Here is an 18,241-nt window from a genome sequence, read left to right on the forward strand (position 1 = left end):
AGATTCCAGACATATTTCATAGATTGACCGATATTTTCCAATATAACTCAGCCATACACACTGGACTCCACATATTTGGTATGTAAGGGCTTGAACAGTTATGTTCTAATTTTTACCATTTTTAGACCTGAGATGGTATACCTTAAAGGCACTATTGGCGCAAAGTTTTAACCGAATATATTGATTAGTGCTTGATTTGTGTACCGGAAAGTGAAAGAATCAGATGGAATTTAAAATTGTGTTATATGGGAAGTGGGCGTGGTTGTAGTCCGCTTTCGTTCATTTTCGCACTATACGCATGTCATAGTAATGCAACTTACTGAGCTTGGTTGAAATCGGTTGAGCAGGTCGAGGTATAGGTATTCATCTAAATATGGTCGGTGCCACGCCCATTTTCTAATTTGAAAGCAGTTCTTATAAAACTCTCCTGTATCACTCAGGCCCACAGGTGCCCCTTGCTACTGTGATTGCCTCCTAAGCTAGCGCTTAGTTATGTCATCAATGGCATTTTGTGGGCGTGGCAGTGGTCCGATTACGTCCATCTACGAGCTCGTTCTCGCTTTTTTGCCAAGAAACACGTGTACCCAGTTGCATAAGGATGTCTCAATTTTACTCAAGTTACAGGTTGCATAGACAGGCCAACGAACGGACAGACGAACAGACAGTCACTCGGTTTTCAACTCGTCTCGCCATCCTGATCATTTATATATATATATATATATATATAACCCTATATCCAACTCGATTATTTTTAGGTGATACAAATAACTGTTAAGTGAACAAAACTAATATACTCTGTAGCAACATGTTGCAAGAGTATAAATATATATAATATTACTAAAGATAAAACAAAGCTTGCCTGCAAATTAAAAAAAAACCTCAAAGTATTCAGTAAAAGAATTATATAATAGAGAAATTATTATAAAATACAAATACAACAAATTGTGCATTTGCAAAATACATTGTGCAGCAGCAAATTAGTATTAATACGCTGCACCAACAACATTCAACATATTTACACCAGTTCACATACATACATACGAACACTTATACAAACATACACAAATATACAAATAACCAAACAATAATAATTAATAGCGGAAATGTAATAAAAATTGCTTTTATAAAGAAACAAGTGGAATTTTTATTTCCAAACAGGTGAGCAGCAATGCTTGGAAGAGACTGATAAATGAAGGTAGGTTATGTGAATATACGGCGAAGCGATTGCCTGCCTGTTCTCAAGTATCAGAAATCATATGTTGCTATGATTTTGAATTAAAAGTACCGCTTTTTATAGTATTTATATCCGACTTCTCAACTGATAGCGCTCATAATGTTAAATGGGCTTTAGGCCAAACACTGATAATCATTATATATATACTTACCGTCGTCGCCGCCAAATTGAAGAGCTCCAACTTTGCCCTCTTCCGACAACCACAAAATATAGAAGTTTTTCCAATAACGGGTATCTCTCGGACCCTTCTGACCGTTTAGATTCGCCTAAAAACTAGTAGATCTCTGAATTTTTCGAATGTAATCAAGGTGGTCGCAAAAGAGACTTCTATCAGCGACGTAATCGTCAATTATAAATTATACAAGTATATACTTTCAAAAGGAAATTCAAATTGTGAGATAACATTTTCTCCGTACTAAGGTTATGTAGTGTCATATTCAAAGCAAAAATCGATGACATTTTCTGCCCAAAATATTATTATCAAAATATTTTACAGTCTTTCTTCGTGGATTTTTCGGAGCTTAAGAATTTGGTTCCATCCGAACCCACTTGCCATAACGAAGGAGAGAAGAATTTAATTTTTCGCATCTAGTTCTGTCTAATTTTTTTTTGTACTTAACAACTGATTTTAAAAGATTAAAAAAATTGTTGCAATATGAATTTTTTATTTCAAAATCTCTACACAAATTCATGAAACATCTTATTTGGCTTCCCTTAGAGGCTTCCACATAAGACTCCTCGATCGTGCAGCTGTTTCGGCTTCGCCCGGACTACATAACTATTAATTTAGTTTAATTTACTGTTCGCTCTGAGCTGGCTCTTCGGCTGCTGCTGGTTCCTGGCTTTGAGCTGGCTCTTCAGCTGCTGCTGGTTCCTGGCTTTGTGCTGGCTCTTCGGCTGCTGCTGGTTCCTGGCTTTGTGCTGGCTCTTCGGCTGCTGCTGGTTCCTGGCTTTGCGCTGGCTCTTCGGCTGTTGCTGGTTCCTGGCTTTGAGCTGGCTCTTCAGCTGCTGCTGGTTCCTGGCTTTCTGCTGGCTCTTCGGCTGCTGCTGGTTCCTGGCTTTGTGCTGGCTCTTCGGCTGCTGCTGGTTCCTGGCTTTGCGCTGGCTCTTCAGCTGATGCTGGCTCTTCGGCTGATGCTGGCTCTTCAGCAGATGCTGGCTGTTCAGCTGAAGCTGGCTGTTCAGCTGATGCAGGCTGCTCATCCTTTGACGGTTCCTCACCTTGTTCGGGTTGGTCTACCTTTGATGGCTCATCGCTCTGTGGCTGTTCATCCTTTGACGGCTCCTCAGGCTGAGCAACTGGTTTTTTCTGTTGCTTATTCTTCTGTTCTTGTTGCAACTTGAAGAACAATGTGGCTAGAGCTTCGGCAACTTCCTCAGGTACTTTAATGTGGGAATCGGCCTTCATATAAGTATCAATAACAATTGGGGGCAGCTTCCTCTTGTGGTCCTGTGCCTGTTGAATAACAGCTTCTCCTGATTCAGAAAAGGAAGAAGAAGACAAGGGCAATGCTACGGCCGATTGGACCAATAAGTAGGCGCAAAGCACAGCGGCAACGGTGAAAGTGGCTTTCATTTTGTTAGTTTGGTACAATTAAAAGAACTTGACTGATTGACTATTCTTTGGGCAGAGTTATTTATACTCAACCAGAACAGTAATACATTTCTAACTAAAAAATGCATTTATCAATGTAAAATTCAATTAAGTGGTACACTTGGAAAGTTTAGTTAATTGAAAGTCGAGTATCTTTTATCGGCGTGCTTGGTGGGAAAAGCCCTCCGCTGTCATCTGAAGTTGTTTTGATATTCGATATTATGCAATCTATAGTATATGCGATGTTATATCTGCTCTCTATTAGCTCTCGTAAATGTGGTTGTCTTTCGGGGGTGTTACTTGCATATGTAATTTATTGGCGCAGTATGTTTTGTTTTCAAAAGATTTGAATGCTGACTCATAGCCTTAAGTGGTATGAAGTGCTCAAATATTTTTATAATATATAAATAAATTTCTGTGAGTACTTTCGTACATTTGTGATACTTCGTTTTTATATATGTCGTAATTATTGCACTTCCTTGTTATTGTCAAACTAAAGACTTCATTAGTTATACCCTTGAATAGTTTTATCATTGCTATCAAGGGCTGCATCCTGTGTGATAATGACTACTCAGATCTCACTGCTAGAACACTTTAATATTTTTACGTGTTTTATTTATGCTTAATTATTGGAGGAGAGATGGATTTGAATAGTGTAAGGGGTACGGAAACTATCTTCATTCATTGCATTATATCAGTTGGAGTTTGGTTTCCTTAGGTTTTGGTTTATGGAAAGTTTTGTAAGCGGACTTTTTATATATTAAATGAAAAAAGTATTTTTAAAATCAAACTTTGAGGTCTTACCTTTTTTTTAGGCATCTCCTCCTCCGCCTTACATTTTTGTATTTTTATACCCTGAGCTGGGTGCACAATAAGTTTGCCACGAAGTTTGTGACACACAAAAGAAAACGTCGGATAGCCTACAAAGTATATTTTATTCATGTACGTCTGTCCGACTGTATATATGCGAACTATGGCATGGATTATTGCCTAGGTCAATAATAAGTCAATATCCGAAAAAATTGTTCAGATAGGATTACTATAATATATAGCTGCCTTATAAACGCACCGATAAAAATCAAGATAAAGATATTTTTTTGCTTTTATTATAGCTTCGGTTCAGCCAATGTTAACGTTTTTTCTTGTTTTCTTATTATCAAATAGAAAAATTTATACCTCGCTTCCAACTACTTGAAAATATATCTATATAATTTTTCGTTGAAGTTAAGCATTTACAAGATATCCATCGACAAACATCAATGAAAAAAATTAAAAAAGATAATAAAAATAATAAGACCGGACCTTAACGTCCTGAGCCTATTTTGGGGGGCGCTGTCTTTTCTCTCTTCCGAAAATCTTAAAAATAGTAGTTTTCCCAATTTTTTGTAGAAAATTTCCTACAAAACAATGGGGTTTGCAACTTAAAATGGTTTCATTCCATCATAAATTATTATATTAAAAAATTCATAAGAATAAGAAAAATTTGCCTAAAGATAATAAAACTTTAATTGTAATATCTTTTAAACGGTTATGCTTACGAAAAAATCGTAAGAGACAATTTTGTAGAGCAATTTTCTACAAAATCTATGCATTTTTCTATCTGACAATGAGAAAAAAAAGAAAACTGTTAGGAGGACCTTCCCGTTACAATTAAGAACTCATACTTGAAGAGATTATCTTAGAGTTGTCTAAGAACCTATTTTTCAGAGTGCCAAGTGAAAAAAATATTCAATTTTTTTTTACCCACCCTAATATGTTCATTACCGAATATCTTTATTTAGAACCTACTACAGTATTTGTAATCAACGGAGACAACAAGAAAGCCCAATCAATCGCCATGACCACGATTTAGAATTTTTCGGAAGGTGAAGGCTAATTTTTCACGTATTTTAATACAAATCTTTATTATCGCCATCAAAATAAGATGCTGAGCCGATACAAACCTGTCTGCTTAAATATATAAAACTTCAAAAACTTTACTGCAGATGGCGCTTTGCTTAAACTTACCAGAGTCATGAACCATTTGTATACAGTGTGTCTCTTTTGAAAGTGCAGACACATATTTCGATTATAAATAATTTAAAGATATATGAGAAAGAAAGGATTTTGCCTTTGTAAAGTTGCGTTATATCTAGTTATTTTTGCATTTTAATAGCTGTCAGGTAGCTTTGATAAATCATTCTGTGATACAGAAGAGAACTAGCCTTTGATAATTTAATCTTACTTATGTATATATGATCGATAAATTCAATAATAGTTTATAGAATCGTCAGCTCTAAGTTCCGAAAAATTATAATTATCGATCATACTTTTTTCGTTTTTATTTACGATACAAACAAACAGTATTTAAAATACTTAGAAATCATCAAAAAACTTCCTCTTAACATTTTCATGTTTTAAAATAGCCGTTATGTAGGATATAACGAAACAAAACATGCCGGAAACAGTACAAGTATAAAGCTTTGATGGGCTACATATCATTTTCTCTTCGTTGATTATCTTAAAAGTATGAGAAAAATTAAAAAAAAGTAGTTTCTCGAATTCTCTCACCTTAAACTATTTGTATAGGTACATAGTTAAAATAATCAATAGTTGCAAAAAGTAAATCGAAAGACGGATAGTTGAAATAATCGATTCTACCGATATCTCGATAATTCATTTTTTAGCCCCGTGTAATACTTCATTGCATACCTGCCACAATAATTTCTTTAATAAATTAATAGAAGAAAAAAGTAAAGGGAAATTACTGAAATGCATGAGCCAGGCAAATCCATTTACGCACTTGGTAAGTACAATTTTTTCCCCTTAATTGAAAATTCACTACCAAAACATTCCACAACAAAAAGCAGCAACACTGTTCTCATATTTCTGTATGCCATTTTCTGCTCGCGCAGCAGAGCCGCTCTTTGGTCATCGTGCGCGTTCGCCTCTCATTTGTTGTTTGTCTCTCATCGATGTTGGAAGTTTGTGTTGAATGCGCCGTTTGTTGTCGCTACGCGTTTTCAACAATTTGGTTTCAGCGACTCCTTTTAGCCAAATTCCGTTAGTGCTATTATAATTACAATGTGCAAAGCGAAATAGTTCAAAATAAATTGGAAAACAAGAACAAAATATAAATAAATATTTAAATTTCGGTATACAAAAACAAATAATTGCAATAAAAGTGAATGAAAGTGGTGAATACAAAAACGAAAATCATAGTAATTTATAGCATTAACTGATCGCATTCACCTGTGCCAGCGGACGTACTCGCTCATTATCAGCTATCGCCGTCTTTCGGCGCAGTCCTGTCATTCGGCAAGATTTGTGAGTTTTTGAAATATTGTACTTTGTTGTTTGAAGTAATTAAATATTTGCCAGAAAGAAAACAGACGAACTGCATTGTTTCGCATAAATAAATAAAAAGGTGGGAAATGCAGAACGAGTGCAAAACAAATTGCAAAACAAATCGAAAAGTAATACTCAGTGTTTATTAATAATTTCCCAGTCATACGCAGTGTTATAAATATTAATTATCAACTGCTGAAAAACATACGCGCTAATAAACAGATAAAAAAGTACACGGCATTAGGTACAGTGTGAGTGGTGGAGGAGCTTTTGCAGTCGAGCGTTGGCAGTGCGAAACCATAACGCTCGACGGCCTGATTGCTGTCGCCAATGGCAACAAAAAAACAATAACATTACTATATTATAAAAAAAAAAATAAATAAATAGTTGGAAACAGTAAAGAAATTAAGTGTGCTCAACAAGTGTAACGAGCAAATGCGCACCCTCAATACACTTGGCCTAAAAGCGGCTAAATAAACGACTTTGCATTGTTTGCGCATATTCTCAAATGCGTACACATATGTACAAATGTGTATGTGTGTGTGTGTAGTATATACAAATACGAAGAGATCGCGCAATAAAACGGAAACGGAAATTTGAGTTCCTTCCAAAGTGCTGGTGTGCAAGAGAATTTTTGAACGATTCACGAAAATAAATGGAGTCGAGTGATTTTACGAACTACGTACGCATTTATGTAGGTATTTAATATTTATAAATTCACATTAAAAAATATTAATGCATTTAAATTTTTGCGGCTGATACACGCCACCGACTTGTTTTAGCAGGCGTCATACTGGTTTACTCCATTGAACTATACAGAGAACTGCTCTAAACAGTTTTATTCATTGAAAACCTGCAAAACACAACAAAACTATTTCAACAACAACACTGTGTGATCAACAAACGAACGTACGATCGCCCGATAAATGCTAATTGGTAAGCTGTCACACCTTGACTGTTGTTACAACGCCACCAGCGGAGAGAGCCCTTGCAGATGTCTGTATGTACAGTAGCTGCCAAGTTGAAATGATTCGCAGCCAGGATATTGCCAGTGAAAATAAATAATACGAATAACTCAGCTAAAACAAAATAAAGTGTAAAATATAACTATAAATAAACATTTGAATAAATTAGAACAACAAATTGTCAAATGTATGCGTGTACATTAATGCAACATGTGGCAATATGCTGATCTTGGCTTTATCGCCGTCAGTTTAGCGTCGCTCTCATCTCCCTCCCCGTCGTCGTCGTTGTCGCCGTGCGCGCAGGTTTTGATTTCGTTCGAGTCGTCAAATGACAAGAATCGCGTACGCGTCCCGGTCTTCCGCGCCTAGTCTGTGCTTGCGAATCAGACGTTCCGCTGCATCGTTCAGAATCAGCAAAATTTAGCAACAACAACAACAAAAAAAGCAACGTAAATTAACAACAAACACTGCAATTAGTCGTACATAGGCAGCGTGTGTTCCATACGAGCACCGCCGTTATCGTTGTCGTTGCGGCGCTACGCTTGATCGAGCCACGCAAGGCAAGAAATTGAGCCCAGTTCTTTGTTGGCAGCAAAACGTAAATAAAAATACAACATAAATATATGTATTTGTAATAATAATAAAATGCGGTGAATTTGAACGTGAATACAACGAATAAGAAATAGTTCGCGAAGTTTATGTTAAATTGTGCTTATAAAATATTTGAATCAATTATATTTGATGCGATAAAATATTAATAAGAGGCTCAAGCATTTAAAAATTGTGTGTGTGTTTGTGTAAAGAATACAGTGCAAAGTCTTAAAAATATTTTCTTTTAATATAAAGATTGAGCAATACCACCTTCTACGTCCGAAATGCAGATAAACACAGCGTATCGCTCTCACAGTCATGTGATCATGTGGCTGTCACTGGGATTTTTCCTTTTGGCTGCTATTCCAACTAGCGAGGGATCCATCACTGCTGGTTATGTAGATCATGGAGATATGAAAGGTGAGTGCGGGTGTAGCTGAATATATTTGTATCCGATAGAACAAAATAACCAAAATATGATACGTAGAGTATTGCCTGTCGATTTAGATAAATATTTATAAAAGATTATAAGAAGAAATATATGTATATTTGAAAGAGAAACGTTAAGTCTGGGAGAGTTCTCAAGAGAGTCAACTAACGCATAAGTAGCTTAGAAACAAGTATAAGTAAATCTTAATGAGCAATGAGGTGCCCAATGAGTTGTTAGGTTTATGCTCAGAAGAACCATCGTATACCCTACGAAGTGTATTTCTTTTTGTACGTCTGCAATTTTGTACGTCATGTTCTCGTCTAGAAGCTGCTCATACGTCGAAATCGCCGATAGCGGACCACTATAGCATAGAGCTGCCATACTAACTGACCAATGGAAATCAAGACAAAGATCTTTTCACACCTTTTTTTGCTATAAGAAATGCACCTGTGAAGGGTATTAAGGCTGCAGTGGGGAACAACAAGTATATTTTTATGTTTTAGAAAAACTGTTTTTAATAAAGACAATGCCGAGCTTGCGGGCTATGTTTGAACTTTCTATCGATATTTACTTTTACTAGTAATCTTGGTGATATGTTTTCTTAATGTTTTTCAATTACAGAAGCAGCAAAATTACATAACTCATATTTTCATTACACATTACACACTTGAATACAAACCCAGTTATTACAAATCTCTTGCGAGCATATTTCAATCAAAATTGTTTCCGTTCAAATGAAATTTCTTACTAATTGTAAAACTTATTAACTATACATGAGTTGTGTGTGTTCAATCCTTGCAACACACCCAAATCGTCGGCAGCATGCATGAAGCGAAAAATGTAATATTTCTAAAAATTGTATGCCTACCTACATTGTTGCATGCCTCAAATTCCCTTGCGATTGCGTGATTTCTCTAAACACTTCCGTATCTCTAAGCATCATCAACAACTTTTGGACAAATTGGAGAAAACCCGAACTACCCAATTTATGGATTTGTGTATCTTTAACTAAATCACCATTTTTATTGGATAACTATACATACATGTGTATGTATGTATGTAATCGATTGATCGTTTCACCCGACAGCCGTTGAAGATGAGCGACAGACGGCTGCATGCTTGCAGGTTTTCTTCTATTAAGTTACGAAAATTTATCATTAAGATCAACGGATAAAAACTAAAGCTGTAAAAGGAAAATCTCACTATAGAAACAAAATCACGATGTGAGCAATCTCCTTTGGGCAACATAAAGGAATCTGAAGAAAAATATCGATCTCGAGAATTGCGAAATATATCAATGGTTAGGGTAAGGCATCTGTTCCACCAACAATCTGCTCCGCTTACCTTGCTTTGTTGCGCTCCTTTTATTCCCATGTTGTGGCTCATCTATAGCAGCAGCAGCGAAATACACACGAAAGGAATAGAAGGAGTAGGATCACAACTGCTTTCAAAAACCAAACCAAAAACCATATAAATAGCAACCACCTTCAATGCCTTTACATTTATATGATTTATATTTGTATGTGTGTTTTGTTTGAATGTGCGCAAGGGTTCGCTGATTCCCCCTTCGTGCGCAGGTATGATTTACCTGTGCGCTGTAAATATTCTGGATTTTCTGTGCAACCTGCAGCGTACAGGTAATTGTTGACCGCGTTGTTGTTGTTGTGTTCTTTGCTCACGACGAACAGGATAATCGGCATTTTCACATTTACTTTTTACTTCTTTATATTCTGACTCATTTATGTGTATTTGCATTTTACTTTGCGGCCATTCGCCGGCTCGTTGATTTTACATTTTTTCTGTCTTTGTAAATGTGTGGGCTCATTCATGACTGCCTTGACTTGGGTTTTGAGTTATATCGGCATTTGTATAGTACAAACTAGTTATTTACTATGACCAATTCTTTGAATGTTTTTGTACATACACACACACGCACGCATCTGTTAAAAGAAAAGTGTAAGGTAATCCATTATGTCGTTTGAAGTCTGCTGCCAACTGGATATTTATTCATTCATAGATCGCCACTTGTAGTCAACTTGTTTATTTAGTATTCTGCTCTCTATTTCGGTCACTCTTCGTGTTGGACCTTGGAGTTTCGCTTTGGTGTTTAAATAATGTTAATTTCAGGGAAATAATAATAGGAGTAGAAATTGGCAAAACATATTATCTAAAAAAAAGGAAAACATTTGTAGGTACAGCTAGCAGAGGGAAAATCAGTATTGTACTAAATTTTATATTTCTTTAATATATAATCAGGATATTATGTTCGTAACTGTCTGTCTGTATATAGGGACCTTCCACAGTTTTTGAGATCTGAAATTTTACACACGATCTTTTCTCCTCAAAAAGCTTCTCATTTGTCGAAATCGTCAATATGTACCAGCCATACAAGCACATCGATCAAAATCAAGTTCTTGTATGGGAAACTTTTTTATTTGACAAGATATCTTCCCAAAATTTAGCATAAGTTATTTCCTAAGTCAACAATGCAATCTCCGAAGAAATTATATAGATCGGATGACTATAACATATAGCTGCCATATTAACTGAACGATCGGAGTAAAGTGCTTGCAAACTTTTTTATTTGACGAGGTATCTTCACGCAATTAGATCGGAATCAAGTTATTGTAAGAAACCTTTGTATCTGTGAAGGGTATTGTAGCTTCGGTGCAACCGAAGTTAACGTTTTTTCTTGTTTTTTTATATAATATTGAATAAACTTTTCTAATTTCAATTTTTGCTTCGATAAAAAATCAAGACTATCAAGATTCCTTTCGCTGATATGAAACCAATTCCCACCAACAACTATTCGTTATAAATGAAATTAGTCACAATAATAATCAGAACTGATTTGTTTTGAGTAGCATACAGATATGTATATATATATAATCTTATAGGTCACCTATCAATGACTCCCTGTTTAGTTAACACGACCAAGTTAATACAGTCTGGAGACAGTAACATAAATACATAGTACTAAAGTCCAGTATTTAGGTACATTTTATATATGTATGTAGCATGCATGTGCACCTCGAGCTTATCATTCGTCTTCGTATTAAGTAAATGCATGATAACATTGTTTACTTTTTATATGATACTTAAGTTAACACTTTTGTTGTTGCTCACTCAACTGTTTTATTGGCCTCGTTAAGAGTTCGCGCTGTGAGTCAGCGCTAACTAGCAAGAAAGAAAATAAAAGCAGTAAGCAAACAGCTAGCAAGAAAGGGGAGAACAAACAAACTGACAACAATGCTTCGTCTATATATATATATATGACGACCCTATATATATATATATATTTTAGCACAAAACATACATAAATATCTGCGAGGTGTCTTAGTGCTGCCGGCATAGATTTCACTTGCAACGTCTGGTGGCCCACCATATGATCTCGAGCAGTGTCGAAGTCGAAAACATAAAAATATACATCGGAGAAAGCCACCTACTTGCCTTGACAGCAGCGCGCTCGTATTTACAAAGTAAGCTACTTATGTCGCTCATTAGGGTCGTCAGCGCTAACGTGACGCCACAGCAGTTGCAGAATCAGTTCAGCTGCTGGGCGACCGTTTGTACTCTTCATAAATTTTGCAAAAGCAAAGCAGAAGCGTAAAACAAAAAACAACCGAATGCAAGTAATGACAGCACCTGCCCTACACTTTTGTTGTTGTTGTTACTGAGTTTCAATCTGTTGTCACTGTGTTCGCATCGCACGGTTCACCTGCCGCGCCGCTGCCACAGCAGCATGCAACATGATCGCTTTGCGAAACACTCACGTACACGTCTGCCTCGTATGCGTGCCTTTGCATGTGTGCGCATTTACACTTTTGCAAGACTGCTTTGGCCAAGCTGCAAACGCATTTAAGCTACACTATGCCGCATGTTGCAGTTGCATTGCGCCACCTGTGGCATGCTACATTCGTGTAATGTCATATGAGTAGTTGCTGCTTAGCCACCCTTCAGCCGTGGCACCGACCACCTTTTCTGTTGCACTGCATGGTCTTTGCACTACTCCTCTCGCTTTTTGCCCAAACTTTGCATAGTTGGATGGACGCACGATCGTTCGATCGCTTGAATGCCTCTCTCAGCTGAATTTTTACTTAAGAGTGCCTCGGCACTGTTGTTAGCACTATCCGTTAGGGCATTGTTACCACTGATTGTGCTGTTGTTAATGCCAGCCATGCAACGAAACCCGTTCTTACAAACAAATACAAAATACATGTTTATGCTTTTTTGCGGCTTTTCGTAAATCGTCGTTTATTTCCAGCGTTTCGTAACAGTAGCAATACGCGACATTTAATAGACGATAAGGCGTGACCAACAATTAGTTATATATATATACTATATACTGGTCAATAACTTTAATCAATCGTTATCATAATTCTTCGAAAAATAGTCGTTCAGCGATAGCATGTTGGTCTTTTTGATAGTATGCCTCGTCCTTATGGGCTTAAAACTGGAACTGCTGGTTTGCATAAGCTTCTTTTTAGCCAAATTTTTCACCAGCAAAATAATTCGCTATAAGCAAGCATGATTACAATTACTGGGTTCCAGGTACGAACTATAAAGTGGATGTATAGACGTCACAGCCAAGCCTGAGCTTCTGGCGTGTCATTATCGATGTGTGTGCCCTGGCTTGCCTGATGGAACACTATTTATGTCCTATTCACCACTTCTGGGGGAACACATAGTAGATGGTTCCCTGCCAACCCCACCCAATACACAGCAAACTCTTCCTGACAGTCAATCCTGGCTTGGCCACCGTTGCGATTCTGGAAATACAGTCTTTAACTAGTGTGGCATCCAAACAACGAGGGTCTTTTTGTATCCCACCTTCTTTAAATCGTTCTAAACTGGCTGTTGTTCAACGTTTAGCTATTGGGCAATCGAAACAGTGCTTACCTGACGGGCGGACTCGACGATTTTCATTATTTTATTGATATTTTCGACATTAGTTCAGAGCGTGGTGTATCCAAAATTGCGCATGATTGACTCCTACAGTATTAGAATCATAAATACTATGCACATTTTTAGGCTCTTGGCTTGTGTTTTCGCCTTTAGCGGGGAAAAACTGTAAAATATGGCATATTTTCTCTTTGCTGGTGTTCATTTTGATGCGTGTTCAAATAATACTGGTCAAGCAATCACAAAACTTTTGGAATTTCGAGAACTTTTACCTTTCAGCGCTCTTAAATATATCAAATTACCGCATGAAGCACTGGTGCTAGACTTTATCTATGGCTTGTGCGCACAAGCTACTTTACTCTAGCCTGGCGAGTCATCATATTAACACAAAAATGCAATGGAAATCTAAAGAATTTCTATGTAGAGATGTATCAGTTGCAAAATGAGCAGTTCTAGCAACAAAGAAATTATCATAGATATCTTTTTGTGTTCTTTAGAGACAGCAATAAATATATTTCATTTGGCACGTCCGTCTTTGCCCATACTCTAATGTTTTCGACTACTTGCAATTAATGCAATCTGATCGCAAGTCGTGTACTGTAAAAAAAGAAGAAAGAAACTGAAACAATTTTCGTAATAAGCACTCGAAGTGTCTACAGCCGATGGCCGACTTCATCCAAGTGGCCACTTCAAATGCCTTGCGGTGTGCACTTGCGCTCATTCCAAGTAATTTTGGACTAATGCGAGAATACTAGAAGAAATTGACTTTGTTGGCCAGCAGGTACACATACTCTGATTGCTCGTTTTTCCACTTCATTGCCATGCAGTGTTGTCTTTTTTCGAATTTTTACTCCAGCTGCTGTCTTTTTGGAGAAGTGTCGTCGGCGAAATGGTAAAATTGCTGTTAGCACTTAGCAACAAAATGCTAAGGTGTATGAGAATTATGAAAGATATCGAATTTCAATTCATATTTTCGGGTGAGAAGCGTAGAGTAAGTGAGTCTCAGGTCAGCAAGCCTGAGCCTAAATAAGTATGCTTCTTTGTTACGCTGGCTGTCAGTGATTTACATACATATATCGGTATGCCTGTCACTTCCCTGCGCTGTGTGTTCTTTTTGCAGGCGGATGTCTTGTCAACAACGAGACATCGTCATCGTCCTGTTTTCTTCCAATGCAAGCGTTTGTTTTTCTTTCGCCTTCAAAAATATGTCTGCCACATTTAGGCATGCTATAAGCAGTTAGTCAGTGCGCTGGAATGCAGCGCAGACCGGTAAATATCGTCTTGTCGTGCTTAGTATGCCGGAATGCGTGTCCTTTCAAATTATCCTTGCGCCACTTAAAAATCATGTTTCCTGCGTTGAAGTGCGCTTGAAGTGTTTGCAGCAAGAGGAAACAGAAAAAATAACGAAAATGTTTGAGAACAGAGGGAGGAAAACGAAGTGCTTGAGCATGTTGCAGCAATTCTATAGAAAATATCCATAAACGTATGCACATCACCGCATGCTTGGTTTATTTATTGTTGTTTCTGGCCTTCGTTGGCTGTCTCCCCGTTTAATCGAATTATGATAAATAATTAAAAATTCACCCATCACGCAGTGCCAAGCGCGCACCACCAGAAATCTGCGAAACTCATTTCAAAACAAAAAATCTGCCGCCACATATAAACAAATATGTAAACGTTGAGATTTTCTCGAAAAAAAATAATTTTTACGCTCCATTTGCAGATTGGTACCATTTGTCTTCCCATTTTACCCCAATTGCTTTCAACACGTTTTTTACGCTAAACACCCTCCCCTGCGTTCATACAAATGCTGATCTATCAGTAATAGCACTTTTACAAAAACAAACAATTTGTTGGCGATCAACAAAGAAACTGAAATCGCATTCGCACAAATTAAACAATAGAGCAAAGAGAGAAATAAGAAATAATAATAATTAAAAACACTACAACAACAATGACAAGACACAACAAGTAACACAAATGAAAGATACGTGAGAACACATGAATATAAGTATGTATGTATGTATGTGAGGACTTTTATTTTCGAAACATCTTCAGCGCTACCATCAACCGCACTTCATCTTTGAGTACACCAACGCCAATCGGAGATCGTTTGCAGCTGGCGCTTTGGCTAAACGAATTAAGCACAAGTAGCCCAGTAAAGCGAAATGGTTCTCAAAAAATATACAAAAAATAGACGATTTTTGAAAATTCGTAGAAAGCAACAAACAAATCTTAAGGGTGTGAAATGTGCCTTTAAGAATTACAGTTTTTAGTTCAATCATTCAGTCAGCTTCATACGTTTATCATTAAACCCTTTTTTTCAAAACCATATTTTTCGAATTTCGTTGAGTGTTTACTCGGAGACAAATGAACCGATCATTTGTTTTAGGTTTCTGCCACGGAAGGAGGCCGAAAGGTCCTTTTTAATATATAAAAATATACCCATACATTTTTAAACAATTAATAGAGTTTTTTTTAATTTTCAAAAACAACATAGTATTAGCAAATAGCTTCCGGAATACTTGTAGTCGCAACAAAATAGAAATTGTTTCGATAAGTGGGTAACTCGAACTATTATATTCAATATAAAAGGATCTTTTCCCTTAAATAATATGTGAATTAATTATCTCTCGACCAACTAATGGATATGAATCTTAAGTCCTTCGGAAAAGCATATTTGCTGCAAAGAGAATCTTTAAGTTTAGCAAAAACCAAATTTCATGATAAATTTCGACTGATAGCTCTAATGAGATCTACATTTCCATTGGAGCAATGTTCTAGACGCGGCAAACACAAGTTAAAAAAATCTGTTTCCTATGATAAAAAAAATTAATATAATAATTTGGCGTCAGATTACTAGGAACATCAGGTTCTTTAGAATATACATTATCAATTTGGCTTTTTGTCTACTTATATGGTATACATTTTTGAAATAGTGATCGCCATATTTATTCAAAAATCAGATTTTCCAGAACCCGATTTATGGTTTACTGGGCAGCACATTCAAATATGTACTCGAATGTGTTGTAGTAAGGCACTGGCGGCAATATGCACACACGCACACTTCCACAAGTTTCTCCTACCAATATGATGCTTCTTTCGATTCTGTGGCTGAGTGACCGTGTGAACGCCCCCCACTCCGCCGCCACCCTATATACATACAAAATCAAGAGCCATAAATTGTTCATGCCGAACACATATGCTTACGAACCTATTGACCAATCGCAGTGGATCGTCTGCGGTCTGGGCATCAATGCAAGTGCGCTGCAGCATTGCCGAACACAATCATTAACATTAGATATGCACATTATCTAACTAATTCACACATACATACATACATATAACTATGTAGAGCTATGCATGTGAATGCGAAGAGTTCTTCTAAAAAATGTGGCGCTGACAGAGCATGTGTTGGCGTTGGAACATACATACACATGCAGACGCTGCCAGCAGCTGATTTGTGAGCCACTTGAGAACGCCAGTGTTCGGCTTCAATTGAGTGCACGATCTCTGGTAGCCAACCAAAGTTAGCAAACATGCACTCACACACACACACGAATCGCGTACAGTTGTATGGATGTGTGTATTTATGTGAGCGTGCGCATACTCTATAGCACAGCTGTGATGTGTTCTGAGCACATGTCTGTCTGAATTCGCGAATTTTATCAATTGAAATAAATTAAAATATTTATACAAATATCTTCGAACATAGTTGTGTATGTGTGTACATATGCAATTGTTGTTGTTGCAAAGCTGGTATGCAAATAATTTTTATAGTGGAATGCATAAAAATGGTAATGATATTTTATTACTTAATATTGCTAAGCTCGCATGTGTGGTATGTTCGCATATATTAACTATGTATGTACATATGTATGTTTAGCGCGAGCTCGGCGAATTAATAAACGAAAAAAAAATATTAAAAAATTTTTTTTTGCTTACTCAAGTATTTTAATGTCCCCTTATTAATAGCTAGAAATATTTTCAGCAAATTATATGCTTTACATATCTACAAAAAAGGTACTATTTACATTCAATTTATTCGATTACATAAGTCGCTATGTACTCTTATGAGCGTATATGTATGGTATATGTACATATATACCATATTTTACCATTCCGTTGGTATATTTTTATACTTTGTTACTTTTTAATTTAGCACAATTTGTGCTTTTTTCTTATGACCTTTGGTTATTTGTCACTTCTCTGATTTTTGTTATAAAACAAGCTTTGCTTTGTGCTGATAATTAACTGAATCAGCAAAATATTAAGTGATATATACACACGTGCTTGTATATGCTTTTGTAAGGGAAGAACTTGATTATTTCACTACCGATATTGAAAGGTTTGAGTCAGCAATCAATTTTCAGAAATACTTCGTGTGGAAGACCTTTATTCCTTTTTTATGTAAAGAAAAATTTCGAAATTCTGTGAACCTATATAACTTCTCACCTATGCACTTGCGAACATAATTATTATAGAAAGTTTTCCACAGCGTTTATTCAACCATTTTCTTTAGGTATATCGATAATTTATCGTTTTCAATCTTCCAATTTCCATCGCTGTTGATGAAAAATATATATTAAAGTGGTAGAACTTCTTTTTCAAAATCAAATCGACTTCCTCTAGGGACTCATAGGTAAATAATTAGCAGCCAAAAATATTTACATAAACATCTAAAGTTAAAAACTAAGAAAGACAGTGAATCTTAAGTTCAGCTTTTTATTACACTAACGAAGAATACTAACACACCGCGATTAATCTTTAATTAGTTCTATTTGCTAGTATCTTAAAATTGTCTATAATTTATGTATCCCTCTTTGATAGGCATTTACTCCATTGTTTTCGTTGGAAAGAAGAAAACAAAAGCAAAATAAAAATAAAACAAATATTAAAGCATACATAACTTACCGATAATAATCAAATAAAGCGTATCGATATCGACGAATCGACGAAATGTGTGTCGAATTCCATTGGCGCTGATGCAACAGACAAATGTGAAGCGCGCTATAACGCAACACCAACAACAAGCACACCGAATTACGTTTCCAAGTGCGCGAGTATTATCAAACACTCTGAGAAAACGCCGAAAAAGACGCAAGAAACGAGAGAGATATGTTATTGCAATTCATTGCAACGAAATCGAGTTCAATAATAAATTTTTAATTGTTATTAATTTGATGTGAACTCGCTTC

General features: G+C 36.4%; 2 protein-coding genes across 3 annotated transcripts in view; one reads left to right on the plus strand and one right to left on the minus strand.

Annotated features, from left to right (window-relative positions):
* Window positions 1–1,879: 1,879 nt before the first annotated feature.
* LOC106620075 (serine-aspartate repeat-containing protein I) lies at window positions 1,880–2,855 on the minus strand. Its single transcript, XM_070108379.1, has one exon. The coding sequence runs from the start codon at window positions 2,808–2,810 to the stop codon at window positions 2,031–2,033; it is 780 nt and encodes a 259-aa protein (XP_069964480.1). The 5' UTR covers window positions 2,811–2,855; the 3' UTR covers window positions 1,880–2,030.
* Window positions 2,856–5,763: 2,908 nt separating this feature from the next.
* Window positions 5,764–18,241, plus strand: part of Egfr (epidermal growth factor receptor) — a 119,366-nt gene continuing 106,888 nt past the window's right edge. Inside the window, exons 1-2 of one of the 2 annotated variants that reach the window (XM_036367336.2) lie at window positions 5,764–6,849; window positions 6,941–8,131. In XM_036367336.2, the coding sequence (XP_036223229.2) occupies window positions 7,996–8,131 (136 nt within the window). In that variant the 5' untranslated portion in view covers window positions 5,764–6,849; window positions 6,941–7,995. Of the gene's footprint in view, window positions 8,132–18,241 lie in introns of both variants that reach the window. The other variant, XM_070108380.1, reaches the window with a different exon arrangement.

The sequence above is a fragment of the Bactrocera oleae genome, chromosome 4, assembly GCF_042242935.1.
Source record: "Bactrocera oleae isolate idBacOlea1 chromosome 4, idBacOlea1, whole genome shotgun sequence".
Classification (NCBI taxonomy): Eukaryota; Metazoa; Arthropoda; class Insecta; order Diptera; family Tephritidae; genus Bactrocera; species Bactrocera oleae.

Excerpts from the sequence above, each read along its gene's own strand:
- LOC106620075 (XM_070108379.1), bottom strand. The coding sequence starts at position 2,810 with ATGAAAGCCACTTTCACCGTTGCCGCTGTGCTTTGCGCCTACTTATTG.